Raw genomic sequence first — 14,789 nt, forward strand, 5'->3', positions numbered from 1 at the left:
AAGATAACAAGGGAAAATAAGCAAGAAAAAGAGGGAGGAGGAGGAGGAGGAGGAGATATCTTTTATCATTATATCTTCTAGTTCACGCGTGTTTTTATTCTTATCAACACTATCACGCGAAGAGAAGGAGGAAGAAGACAGTGCTAAGGGAGAAGTTGATTCCACACATCCTAGAGAGACGTCCAGAGATTTCTCGGTCGATCTTGAAACCACGGAAGAGGTCATGGTTGTAAACAAGAGAAATATTGTCAATAAGTGTTGATATATATTGACCACGTATGGGTCATGACACGCACGCACGCACGCACACACACACACACACACACACACACACACACACACACACACACACACACACACACACACACACACACACACACACACACAAAATGAAAAGAATATACGAGTATATGTATATGTATATATATATATATATATATATATATATACATATATATATATATATATAATGTATATATATATCACTCGGTCTATGACGAACCCGCAACCTTCTAGGCCAGTGTAAATACGCCTACCAAAGGTCGATTCCCAACGGTAGCCTTTGACTGTTAGATACCCTGGCTGCCTGAGCACGAAAAACAAAAATCTCAGGTTCTGGCTCTAGGTGAGCGTCCCTTGGGAACGAGGAAGGTTGTTCCACATCGCCCACCTCCTGTTTTCTATGGACTCTGCGTTCGCCCCCTTCCGAAGTTCCTTCCCGTCTTTCACCGCCAAAGGGACTCTGGGAAGAACTACAGAAGTAAGGTTCCTGGGTCACTCTCACTCTAGCTCCTGGCTGGGAGAGCAGACTCGTTCGTTCTTTCCTTCCTCCTCATCCTCTTCCTTATCCTCATCCTTCTCCCGAAGTGGGCCATGTGAAGCGTCAAGCACTTGGATACGGGCGATATTTTAATCTGGCTGAAGTTATATTTCTGTTCAGCTTAGAGGAAAATTAGGGAAAAATATTGATGCAATGTATATCTAACACCCACTACACACGCACACCTCGTGGCGCTGTGGTTAGAGTTCTCGCCTGCCACTACGGTGGTCCGGGTTCGACTCCCGCCCAGGGCTGAAATAATTTCAGTATCGCTGGGCTGCGGAGTGTTACTCCAACTCTCGTGGGCGGGGAATTGTGTGTGTGTATGCGGGTAAGGTCACAGTATTACCCATAGATCGGTAATACGAGCTCTGAGCTCTCATCCGAAAGGTTAATAACTGTCGATCACGAATCCAACACGTGGTCCAAGACAATTGGTGAATCACACACACGCAAATACACACACGCACACATTTTTACACACATATATGTTTATATAACCTACATACACAAATATATAATGATTGCAACAAAAATAATGATAATAATAACAATAACAATGATGATAATGATGATAATAACAACAACAAGAACATGACCAATGATAAAACGACAGAAACAAAACCACGTCATAACAGACACTCCAACTTTAGTCCCCAAGTAAGAAGGCACCCCGCCCTAACAAATGAACTTCCCAACCCCAGTTCTGACTTCCATCCAAAGTAACGGGGATTCCCCGCTTTCTCTCCTGTACAGGCGCTGCCTCTGCCTCCACCGCTTCTGTGGTCCTGAGTCCTGAGGAGCTTCTGGGGCGGAGCGTTCGCGCCATCCACCAGACGGTGCCTTGCGTCTCCAACGGCGAGTTTTACCGCGACCCGTCCATCCTCGAGAAGGGATGGAGCCTGGGCGAGTGCTCCAAGTACTTCCTCTGCCTCAGTGAGTAATCGCTTCATCTGCATCAGAGAATGTTACCTATTCTGCTTCAGCGATTATTACTTCTTTTGTCTCAGGGAGTGTCACTTCTGCCTCAGTGACTAATCACTTCCTCTGTCTCAGAGAATGTTACCTATTCTGCTTCAGCGATTATCATTTCTTTTTGTCTCAGGGAGTATTACTTCTGTCTCAGTGAGTAATCACTTCCTCTGTCTCAGAGAACATTACCTATTCTGCTTCAGCGATTATTACTTCTTTTGTCTCGGGGAGTATCACTTCTGCCTCAGTGAGTAATCGCTTCCTCTGTCTCAGAGAATGTTACCTATTCTGCCTCAGCGATTATTACTTCTTTTTGTCTCAGGGAGTATTACTTCTGCCTCAGTGAGTAATCACTTCCTCTGTTTCAGAGGATGTTACCTATTCTGCTTCAGCGATTATTATTTCTTTTTGTCTCAGGGAGTATTACTTCTGTCTCAGTGAGTAATCACTTCCTCTGTCTCAGAGAACATTACCTATTCTGCTTCAGCGATTATTATTTTTTTTTGTCTCAGTGAGTATTACTTCTGTCTCAGTGAGTAATCACTTCCTCTGCCTCAGAGAATGTTACCTATTCTGCCTCAGCGATTATTACTTCTTTTGTCTCAGGGAGTATTACTTCTGTCTCAGTGAGTATTGCTTTTTCTGTCTCAGTGAGTATCGTTTCTTCTGTCCCAGTATCACTTCTACCATAGCATTACTTCCTTTGTCTCATTGACTGTTACTCCCTCTACCTCAGTGAGTATTGTTTTTCTCTGCCTTAATGATTATTTCTTCCTTTGTGTATGTGTCACTTCCTCTACCTCAGCTAGTAGTGCATCCTCTACCTCAGCTAACAGAGTGCTTCCTCTACCTCAGTGAGTATTGTTTTCTCTACCTTAGTGAGTATTGCTTCCTTTGTGCAAGTGTCACTCCCTCTACCTCAGCTAGTAGTGCATCCTCTACCTCAGCTGCAGTGCTTCCTCTGCCTCAGTGAGTATTGCTGACCGATGCCTGGTCGAGTCCAATCTACTACCATCTTATCACGCTAAGGATCTAAAAGGATTAGAAACTGCTACAAACCGTAAGCTAGGACACGAATAGAAGTTTCGTTCAAATGCTGCCATGCCTGCTGATGGGGTTGGGGAATAGGTGAAATTATTCAGGCGGAAGGCCCGCAGGTGCGGTAGACATTGCTTCCAAGCTTACAGGTTACAAAGGATAACAAAGGCGGAGCATGCCGACAGGAAACCTTTTGGGCCATATCTAGGTCGGATGCGAAAAAAAATCATAATGATAATAAATAAATTAATAAATAAAAAATATAATAATGTAAATAACAAATAAAATACATAAATAAATGCATAGGTATAGTTAAATAATAAACAAACAGGTAAATAGTAAATAATAATAAATTGACATATAACTAATGATAAATGAGACGAAATGAAAGGTTGCAAATCTCTAAGACTCTGTACGTGGCAAGATGGTTACAGATTGTACTCCTGCTCATAAGTTCCCTGGTTCGAGGCTCCTTGACTACTGAATTTGATTACATGTACTTCTTTTCTTTTCTTTTTATTTCCTCCCGCAGACGGCGAGGTGTACGAGTTCAAGTGTTCTGTGGGTCTTCTCTTTGACATCAACCGACAGATCTGCGACTTCAAGTCCAAAGTCTTCAACTGCGATGTTCATATTCGTAAGTCTAAGAGCACAGTTCTCTGTTATTTCTTGTAAACTCCCGACTATATTTTTCAATATGAATAAATTCTAAATGAATGAATGAATTAGATATGAAAAATTAACACAGTATAGCCCAAGGAAGACCTGGGAGAAGAATATAAATTCAAATTCGAAGATAAAAGTATCATCACCTTTTTTCCCATTCCCTAACAATTTCGCCTCCACTGACTTGTACCTCCACGCCTTCTCCTCCTCGTCCTCCTCCTACTCCTCTTCCTCTTGTTTTCTCCCCTGCAGAGGCGACCACTCCGAAGCCAATCTACAATACGGACGAGCCCATTTGCGGATACGGCGAGCACGCATGCGCAGACAAGCGATGTCTAAATGCAGATCTCTTCTGCGACGGTCATCCCGACTGCTTGGATGAATCTGACGAGGGCTGGTGTGGTGAGTGCATCAGCAAGCAGTAGTGTGGACATATGCTTATGAATGGGTGATGGATGGAGGATGGGTACATGCTTTGGCTTCTAATAAGGGAGAAGAAGCCTTTGGTATGTAGATAGATAGGTAGTTGACCTACTCGATAAAACTCTAACGAGTGAAGCATCGAAATAAGAATAAAAAGATGCTTCTTATTCCTTGCTGGTCTTTCCTTTGGCGAGAAGAAAGAATTCCCATTGTCCCTTATTTTAATCTCACCACCTTAGCATTCACTTTCCTTCTGCAACACGAAACTGAGACTGAATCTAGCACAAAGTTTGATCCCCTCCACCCTACAACCCTGCTCACTGTCACTGCGAGAGAAGCTTCACTTGTCTGAATAAAATCGCCCGGCGGCATTAGCCAGAATAGAGATATACATGTCATAAAACGCAACAAGTGTTGATCACCTATCACCTCCCACCAACACCACCACCACCACCCAAACACCTCCTCCTTCTCCACCATCACCACCACCACCACCTCATTCACCTGACGAAGGCAGCATCACTGACCTCCTTCCCTTCTTCCTGCAGACGCAGATCATGACCCTAACGCCGCGCCGAAGTGCAACTACGCCAACTGCACACTCCCCTCCTGCTTCTGCTCGAGAGATGGCACTCTCATCCCTGGCAACATGGAGCCCCAGCAGGTGGGTCAAGCTAGGTCACCTGTGGTCACTCCAGGTCACGCGTCAACGAAAACAAAGTGGCATGGATCGGTAGGGCGTAATTCACGCGCCATCCCAGGAAATAATTCTCATACAACTTTTCTTGTTTTCCTTCTCAAAAAATGTAACACTAGTACAGTGGGTACCCCACCCGGGGATTCTTTAACGCACCAGAGGGTGACAGAGTTTCATAAGTGGGACCACAACCCGAAATCAAGAGGGATGATGACCGATTTTAGTTAGTAATGAAATGGCCGCCAGGATGCGATACATATGAGAAGATAGATCGAGAAAACCTGCAATCCACTGTCTCATACCGTCAACCACTTCATAATATAAGAATTTTTAGGACGAATGTATAGATATATACATAAATATAAATACATTCACAAACACACACACAGACACACACAAACACACAGACAAACAAACGCGCACACAAACTCGCACACGCACACGCACACACACACACACACACACACACACACACACACACACACACACACACACACACACACACACACACACACACACACACACACACACACACACACACACACACACACATCAATAAATCAAGCAGCCATTTGTAGTCCACTGCTGAACAAAGATCTATCCCAAACTTTAGCATATATATATTTTGTAGAACCCTGGTAATTTTTTACGGAAAGACCTCAGAGGGCTAAAATTCGGACTCTTGTCGTCTCCTGTAGGTGCCACAGATGGTCAGCATTACCTTCGACGACGCCGTCAACTCAGAGAACTGGGACATCCACCAACAGATCTTCGACAGTGACCGCACCAACCCAAACGGATGCCCCATCCACGGCACCTTCTACGTCTCGCACGAATACACAAACTACCAGTACGTCCAGAAACTGTGGAACGACGGGCACGAAATCGCCGTGCATTCCATCACGTGAGTAGAGATTCCCTCTCGGCGCTTCTGAAGAGTAACTGTTCGAGGGTGATGTTGTCCCTGGTGCGTAAGTGACACTTCGGAAGGATCCTCTGGCTCGGGCGGGTTCGGTCTTGTATAGATTGTCCTGTGGTGAATCTGCATGTACTTCGGTAGTGATGATTTACTGGCGCTTCTATCCTTGGGGGTGATTATAGAGGTGGCAAAGGACAGGTTCAAGGAGGGCAGCAGAAAAGAGGGACAGTGGAAATTAAAAGTGGTCACCATTCTTCTTTGAGTAGACTCTGGTCCGTATGGGCGTCAGTAGAGTCCCTTAAGTAGTGACGCCATAAGATTTATGCCGTCAGTATTCGACATGGGAACTAACAAGAGTCAGGTGATTTAATTACACTTCTATAGCGCGGGATCTTAATGGACCAAGACCCAGTTAGGGTCGATTTTGGCAATTATGATATTTGTCACAACCAAATACAAAGCTCACCATGGATCACATCGACGAAATGTCAAGCTTAAACTTTTTTCTTTATCTAGTTTACCACACCTCCATTTTCCATATGAGGGGACGAGGGAGGGAGGGTTACCGTGTAAATGAAACTGCCCTGCTGTGGATGTACTGTGCCTTGCTGCATTGCTTCTAACCCAGGCAGTGGGCAGGAGACAGGGATGACCCTTCATCCACGAGGAGCTAAGATGAGAGAGAAACTGTGGTGGAAGGCTATCCCCCTTTATAAGGGGGAAAAAGCCCTGGGTATATAAATAGATAGTTTACCACTAATACTGCAAATTATTGTTGTCCCATTTGTGCACAGGGAAGGGGGTATGTGATTGTAAGGTCAAAATATCGCCCATACGAACTATGAACTCTCATCCGTCAGGGTTACAGCTATCAATCGCACGTCCAACACATTATCTTAGACTGTGGTAAATCAGAAAATTCAATCTTGGTTAATCTTTGTATCTCGACGTTATTTCACAGCTCTTCCTGTCGACGCCTCATGCCCACCTTAACCAGGGAGTCTTAAGTTACTTTTCCACATATTTCATACTTTATACATTGTTGTTCTTTAGCCTCTTGGAGACCACTTCAACACTAAATGAAATTGTCGGGTATACACTAACTACCAATAGATTTTGGTTTAAGGTTCTACTCTGTGGCCTTCAATTGTGTGTGGGGTGGGGTGGGGTGGGGTGCTAAATAATCTGTCGAACCGAGGATGAGAACGAACCACTAGTCTACACTGGAATCTTTTTATACAGGGGGTTGTGACAACTCTGCAGAATGGCCACAAAAATGGCGGCATGTCCGGAGCTGTCGCAACTCTCTGTATGAAAGGACTCTATATAAAGGGAATGTTGGTGCATTTGAATGCACAACAACCCAGCATATTCAGTGAACAAACACAATAATGCATGTTAAAGACAGATTGAAATTTTTTAGAAGCTCTGCCATGGGATTCGAACCCTGACCCGTGCGTCCATAATCACGAGGTCAAGACTAGTAACCGTGCTACATGTCCTTTTGATCCATCACATGTAGTACGGTTGCTAGCGTCTTGACCTCGTGGTTATGGACGCACGGGTCAGGGTTCGAATCCCATGGCAGAGCCTCTAAAAATGTTCAAACACAATAGGTTTGAAGAATCAATAGCTAAAATAAACAGTAAGCGCGAGTGAAAATGATTTGTCCACAAATTGGCTCCCTGGATCACGTGACTGATATTTATCGTGTCATGGCGGAACTCTCTGAAGAAAGGGACTCTAGCCTACATCGTTCTAATTCGGTTCACTTCTTCATCCTACTCAACTCTTCCACCTCCTACCCTGACCTCTTTTTCTTCTTCTTCATTTTTTTTTTTCGAGAGAGGTCTACTCCCTCTAGTGTTTTTGGCAAACTCCAACCTCGTCACACCTCTCCTCCACTTCTTTTTCGAGGAGCCATGATATTTTGGTTTCAAGATTTCCGGGTACAAGTGGTCAAACCAGACCAGTTACGAGGAAAACTGAATCACTTTTGTAAAGTCTCCAGAATCCTTCTCAGTGTTTGAGAAAATTCCTGCAAAATGTGGGTAGGATATAATGATAGTAATAATGAATGTTCTGTAACTACTTTCTCTACAAACACTCTATAATCACATCGTTAAAGCTTTCCAGCTCCTGTTTACCTTCGTGTTGCAAATCAGGATTCCACTGAATAGGTCCTACTCTGCAGATTCAGCCTATTTCGTGTTAATCTGGTACACATTTATAATGTTTAGTACGGTTATGTAAATAATATCAAGTTCGATTTTACTTGGAATCCCTCCCCTCCAACTGCAGGCATCGAGGTCCTGAGCGGTACTGGTCGGACAACGCGACGATTGAGGACTGGTTCGATGAGTTCGTGGGTGAGGCCAACATCATCAACAGGTTTGCGGGCGTCCGCATGGAGGACCTCTGGGGTAAGTGTCACACGCTTTCATCCCGTTCCCGGGCCAGCTCTGCGGCTCACTTTTACTGGATTGTCATATTATACAAGCCGAAATAAGCTTAACCGCGTACAATGATATCTCCCATAGGACCATTCTTATGAATGATAGTCATAGTTTGAGTACACTGTGTCTTTGAATAAAGACAACATAAGTGTATGCAATGAGTAGCGTGGACGTAGGTCATCAGGGAGGTAGTGCCGAAGACAAAATTTCTGGGTAAAAATAGTAGCTCGTCCTCGCTCTCACACAATATTTTAGAAGTAAGATGTATGTGCTTAGGGGTATGTGTGTGTGTGGGGAGGTGGATTCAATATTGGACTGGTGGAAGAATACTAATGGGTTGAAAGGGGAAGAGAATATTTACCTTGTCCCGGGGTCTGGTAACCACGCTACACCACCGATCATGCATATACACTGTGCCTACAAGATTCCAGTCAACAACATCGTGACCAAAGTACTTTGCCCGTCTCTCCTGTCAGGAGTTCGTGTACCCTTCCTGCGCGTGGGCTGGAACCGCCAGTTCATCATGATGCGCGAGTTTGGCTTCGTCTACGATTCCTCGATGGCGGCACCTTTCTCTAACCCGCCCCTGTGGCCTTACACGCTCGACTTCAAGATGCCCCACAAGTGCATCGGCACAGGCCAGAAGTGTCCTAGCAGGTCCTTCCCCGGTATCTGGGAGATCGTCCTTAACCAACTCCAGTCACGGGTAAGTCGAGATGTATTTCTCTTCACACGGGAGAATTCCACGCCAATAGCAGACTTTCTTTTTTTTTCCACGAGAACTATTCTTGCTACACTTGTGCCCTGTGCCTTTCTCTTAGGCTGGTCTAGTGTGTCGTTTAGTATTCCATTAACTTACCCTCCCGTCCTCTCATGTTACAACCCTCTTCTGGTACACGGTTTCTTAGATACCTTGTCAACAACACTAGCTGTAACATAAACTCTACGACCCAAATGCCTACTTTAAACCATAGTGGCCTTCTTCATCCCTTCGTCTCCCCTGCAGAATGAGTACACATGTGCTATGATGGATCAGTGTCCGCCGTTCCACAACCACGAGGAGGTGTACGAAATGCTCATGCACAATTTCCGGCGCCATTACAACAGCAACCGCGCCCCTCTTGGACTCTACTTCCACACCATCTGGTTCAAGTACAAGCACAACTTTAAAGGATTCCTGGTAAGATGGATTTCTTTAGAATTCACCTTGAGACAAATTCACTAATAATAAGAATAATCGTGAGGCTGCTTTCACACGAGCGTTTCCGTACGCGCGTTCGGGTGCACCGCGTTTAAACTTTCAATGGAGTTCAATGGGATCTTTCGCACGACGCGTTTTGCGGTCCCATTGAACTCCATTGAAAGTTAAAACGCGGCGCACCCGACCGCGCGTACGGAAACGCTCGTGTGAAAGCGGCCTGAGGCCTTTCACAATGATGGCGTGGGATCAGTTTCTAGGACAGTTAGTCTGCGTTCAGCTAAACTGGCAGAGATATGTTTGCTTGTAGTTTGATGGCAACGTCCGAGATCCTCTAATTTTCTCGGAAATCCTTGTAAAAGCACCTTCACATCTGACTCGTCAATTAAGGTCGGCCACAAAAGATTACATTTTACCGAATTTTACGTCAAAACAAATGTCTAATGGCTGTGAAATCGCTAATAGACACTTTTGTTTAACTTAGTTGATACTTTTTCTTCACACTATCACTACATTTTTGGCATACCAGAAATAATCCTCTCCTTTTCACTATTCCATAGATTTTGACAGGAAAAAAAAAAAAAAAAAAATTACCTTTCCCTTGCACCCCTTCTCTCCCCCTTTCTCTGCCTATACCAGCCATCTCCTTCTTTCCCCAATAGCGGTTCCTGAACGAGATCAACAAGATGACTGACGTTTGGATCGTCAACAACCAGGAGATCATCAAGTGGATGCGCGAGCCGACACCCGTTGCCCAGCTCAACTCCTTCGATCCCTGGAAGTGCGCAACCACGGTATGTATCATGTAGGCTAGTGTTAAGCCGGGTCCACACTTGTTGCATTTCCACGTATCGTATCATCTTTGCGTACCACCTAGTGATACGATACGGTGCAACAGGGTATTGTACAACTTGTTGCGTATCCGTATACAGCGGGCGGTTACGCAACAAGTGGGTACAATACCCTGTTACACCGTACTGTATCACTAAGTGGTACGCAAAGATGATACGATACGTGGAAATGCAACAAGTGTGGACCCGGCTTTAGGGGCAGAAGAGTGAGGAGACGAGAAGGAAGGAGTCGAGGACACGGCTCTGTAAACAGAGGTTAGCTAACTCAAAAGTGGTTCTACAAGTACATCTACATTTATCAATCAATGCGTAACACAACTTACATCAATACAACTGGTATATATTTTACTGCAACGACTCGTGACTGTATCTTCTCTATACAAATTATTAACAACCGCTAAATTACCGTACACAAAATATCTATTTACTTACACCAATATTGTATCACTATACCAGTGTATTAAAGAGGCAATTTATACCCGTGCTTTTTGTTGAAAGTAAAGTGAGAGCCAAAATATTCGCACAAGGTACCACTCTAAAATCTAGAATACAGGACGAAGGTACACACCTGCATTAATACAACTTGTATCATGTTTTATGTTTTATCTTTTGGCTACCTCCCTTATAAGAAAAAAACAAAACAAAAAAAAACCTCTTGGTATATAGATTTTTTTTGTTCTCTACAGACAGCTCATCATTCAACACAATTTTTTTTTGGGGGGGATTACATGTTTTATTTTCTCCCTTTTCTTGTGCCCCAGGTTCCACCAGAGGACAAAGCTTGCAACAGCTCATCACTTGATACTCTTCTTTCTTGGGATAATATATTTTATTTTCTTCCTTTCCTTGTGCCTCAGGTTCTATCGGAGAGCAATGTCTGCAACATCTCCAAATATACCCTTATTCCTTGGGGTCAAAATTTTCATCTCCCTTTTCATATGCCTCAGGTTCCACCGGAGGACAAGGCCTGCAACATCCCCAAATCGTGCAAGCTGACAAACCGAAGACTGGGCGGCGACCGCTACCTACAGACCTGTTTCGAGTGCCCTGACTTGTACCCGTGGCTCAAGAACGAGTTTGGCATCAACCTATAGAGAACGTGACCGATTTTCTCTTTCGTCTAGGACGCTCTGAGACTGTTGGGAACGTCGCGAAAAGTCGCTTTTGATCCTTCGAGACAAAAGGAGAAGCAAATAGGCGAACTTCATTAAACGTGTTTAGTATGGCACTGTGACCAAATTCAGTGCATGTGACCTTTTCGTTCTCATCTTTTGCCAAGGCCTACCCCTGGCCGAAAGAAGTCATTTTCAAAGTTTCCGACGTATTCAGCATTCTCAAATCTACAAAGAAAATCTGAGAAAGAAAATGACATCCGGAGCTACGCTTCACCTTACCCCACCTTAGCTACTTCGTATCATTTCGTTCATAAGCACTGACGGAAGCGACCAGATACGGCCTTTGCCAATGCGCAGGCGTAGGAGGCACTTGAAGGCTTCTGTTCGCACTCCTTGAGTCACTGCGCTGCCCTTCAACGTATATGAGCTATTTGTTCCTTCGTCTCTTTCTGGAGCTACCGAGGTCTTTCATCTGTTTTCATACGTTTTCATTTGTTATTGTTGTTGTTGTTTCTACGTCTCCACTGTGAACCCTGAAGAGAATTAATACTGGTATCATGAGAAATTTGCTATTTTTGTTGTTAGTCTTTTTTCCTAAGTTGTAGGCACCTTCAAATCACTTGTAGTGTATTAATTGTATACAAACACGCAAGATAACCCTTGTTCCTTTATGTAAGAGGTGTGATAGGGTGTCCTACAAACATATGATACTCTGAAATGCATCGTAATGTTATCGAATCCATTGTTTCGCGTTATCAGTTGTGTCTGGAAATGGTGGTCATAAATTTCAACACTTGCGACACCCAAGGTGGAACTAGATTAGACCACGGGAAAAAACTATACTTTTCTATTTCAAACTGATAACCACCATTTTCCAGACATATCTGATTACACCGGATCAGTGGGCTCGACAGCGTTAGGAAACATTCCAAAGAGTATATATATCTGTTGGGCACACCTTGTTTTTGAGACAAAATCTAAAGTGACTGTAGCAAAACCATCTTATTCCTCTGATGTGTTTATGTTCCCGCCGAACAACAGTCTCTTTTTCTTGGAAGCTTCTGTCGAAGAAAAATACCTAATATAAAAGGTGCTACAACTTTACAGAAATACTTTGTAAAAAAAAAAAAAAAAAAAAAAAAGATGGACGCAAGGGTGGCCCTCTAATTGATTTGGGTCATACTGAATTGCGTCACCAATCAGCAGCACCCAGCTTTGTCTTATGATGGTGGCTGACTGACTGACTGAACCATGCTCTCTTCGTCGCCAGTGAACCAAAACTATTTATATTCGTTTGTAAATAAATAAAAATCTCACACGCGTTTTTAATGTACCCTGTGCACTGTTTCACTGGATCCCCAGTCATATTGGGTCTCCAGGGAACAGTATAATAGATGCTTCTGCCAAGACAACGAACAGCTTCAACAGGATTACGCTGGCCCTGGACCCCACGATCACAGAGACCGAGTTTGTCACCAACAAGATGGTCAAATTGATAGCCAGGGTCGACCTTAGCAGCCTTTTGGCGATCTCGGCCACAGCGTGGTGGTTCTACCTCGTCATGACGAGGTTACATTCTCTATGAAAGCTATGCTCACGAGAGAAAACAAAAGTAACGGGAGACTACAAATTACAATATCTAGTTATACAGTATCAATACTTTGTAGTTTCACTTAGTTTACTTTGGTGTGTTTGACAAATATCATCAATCCAAGTCAGCACTCACAACTGCTGACTTTAAGAACACAAGAAAATAAGAATGAAGGAGACTGCAAGAGACCATAAGAACTACACTAGGCAGTTCCATGTCCACTACCACCTGTCATTCCCTTATAACCGATAGTTTCAGCGCTCACTACATGGTTACTAAGTCTATTCTATTTATTGACCAATCTGTCGTTAAACCAGTTTTTGCCTATTTCCATCTTAAATCTAAATTTGTCCAATTTATATCAATTACTGCGAGTCCTGCCCTGTTTTCTTAATATGATGACCTTGCTTGCGTCACCCTTTGATCCACTTGAGACCTCTATTAGATCACCCCGCATTCTTTCCAGAGAGAGTAAGTCAAGGTGCCTAAGCCTATCCGAACCCATGTACCATTTTGGTCATTCTCCTCTGTACTGATTCTAGTGAATTTACATCCATTCTATAGGGCGGAGACTAAAACTGTACTGCATAGTCAAGGATGGGCCTAACTAACGCCAAATAGTTTGATAATTACCTTTGCACCTTTATTCGTAACCGTCCTAGCAATGAAACCTATTGCTCTGTTAGCTCTATTCCTGGCGCTAATTCATTATTTCCTGGATTTAAGGTCAGGACTCACTACTAGAACTACTAAGTCTCTCTTGCACTCTGTTTTCTCTCTCTAAAACAAAATAAAAAAGGTATATAAACTATACCTGCTCCCTGGGCTGTGTAAAGCAACGTTTAACACGCTACACTTTGATATATTGAAGTCCATTTGCCATTTCACCGACCATGTGAACAATTATTAACCCCTTCCATACGGTGCCGCATACGTAGGCGGCATGAGGAGCAAGTGGATACGCGAGGCTGCCATATCGGCGTCTTGATTATATTTATTGTAGTTGCCCCTACGTAATGACATACTCTCTAAACCAGTGGTTCCCAGGCTTTTTTCTGTCATTTCCCCCTGCACCCAGGTCAACTATCCAGATTTCCCCCTTCATGTGTAGCAGGGAAAGACTAGTTAAAATACACTGTGACTATCTACTAATCTATTTTTCAAATGTACAAATATACTGATATACAGGCATTCTCTCTCTCTCTCTCTCTCTCTCTCAGACATGAGAAAATCCATCAGAGATTTTTTTTAGTTAGCAGGTAGTGTAATTATTTCCCCCTGGGAGCTTAAAATTTCCCCCCAGGTGGAAATTTCCCCCAGTTTGGGAACCACTGCTCTAAACTGTCTTCATCACATTTTCTATGTTTATCAATATTCACGGGTGAGAGAGAGAACGATCAATATAAGCAGTGACTATATTTTATGATGCGAGTATTATTATGACACATCGTACGTTTGGCAGGTAATGCTGCCCGTGATATTTTGGTCCGTACTGAAGAGGTCACCTCAAACAACAAAGTTAGGAAAGGAGTTGGAGATTTAGTTATAGAGATATCTTTATGATATTTTCATGTTTGAGTATTTATTTAGAACAAGACAAAGTTTATGTAAATTTTGTCCAGGTAGTAGATGAACAAAAGGATGGCCCTAAGGTGGGTAACCAAGCAAGACTGCATATTAGCTACATTGGTTTTAAGTAATATAGTGTTTGATGCAATAATTTAAAGTACAATTACTAATGAATGAGGACGATTGGAATGGTAGGTTCTAAGGAGAAGGCAGAAGGAAGGAAAGATACTTGCTCTAAGATTTAACTAGTGGAGAATTTGATAAATGGTTTGGTTACAAGTTTGGACTTGAAATATGAATTAGGAAGGTTGATTTATGAAAGTACAGCATTCAGCAAATGTTATGGATCTGTACTCTGTGCAAGTTGAATAACCTAAGATGGTAGATGATCTGCAGGAGGCAGTGAATAGTTGAATTTGCCCCCATATTAAATTGACTGAGCTTTCTAGTATGAGTACTGATGAGAATCACAAT

At 43.3% G+C, this 14,789-nt stretch overlaps 1 protein-coding gene across 1 annotated transcript in view; it reads left to right on the forward strand.

The window, feature by feature from the left end:
* Window positions 1-12,414, forward strand: part of ChLD3 (Chitin and LDLR binding deacetylase 3) — a 16,322-nt gene extending 3,908 nt beyond the window's left edge. The window contains exons 2-11 of the mRNA XM_076189657.1: window positions 1,577-1,756; window positions 3,363-3,467; window positions 3,749-3,898; window positions 4,468-4,583; window positions 5,315-5,520; window positions 7,837-7,958; window positions 8,468-8,697; window positions 8,998-9,171; window positions 9,852-9,983; window positions 10,988-12,414. Coding sequence (XP_076045772.1) covers window positions 1,577-1,756; window positions 3,363-3,467; window positions 3,749-3,898; window positions 4,468-4,583; window positions 5,315-5,520; window positions 7,837-7,958; window positions 8,468-8,697; window positions 8,998-9,171; window positions 9,852-9,983; window positions 10,988-11,134 — 1,562 coding nt within the window. The 3' untranslated portion in view covers window positions 11,135-12,414. The remainder of the gene's footprint in view (window positions 1-1,576; window positions 1,757-3,362; window positions 3,468-3,748; window positions 3,899-4,467; window positions 4,584-5,314; window positions 5,521-7,836; window positions 7,959-8,467; window positions 8,698-8,997; window positions 9,172-9,851; window positions 9,984-10,987) is intronic.
* The last annotated feature ends 2,375 nt before the right edge of the window (window positions 12,415-14,789 follow it).

Source organism: Oratosquilla oratoria, chromosome 9, assembly GCF_046742065.1.
Source record: "Oratosquilla oratoria isolate Oo_2021 chromosome 9, ASM4674206v1, whole genome shotgun sequence".
Taxonomy (NCBI): domain Eukaryota; kingdom Metazoa; phylum Arthropoda; class Malacostraca; order Stomatopoda; family Squillidae; genus Oratosquilla; species Oratosquilla oratoria.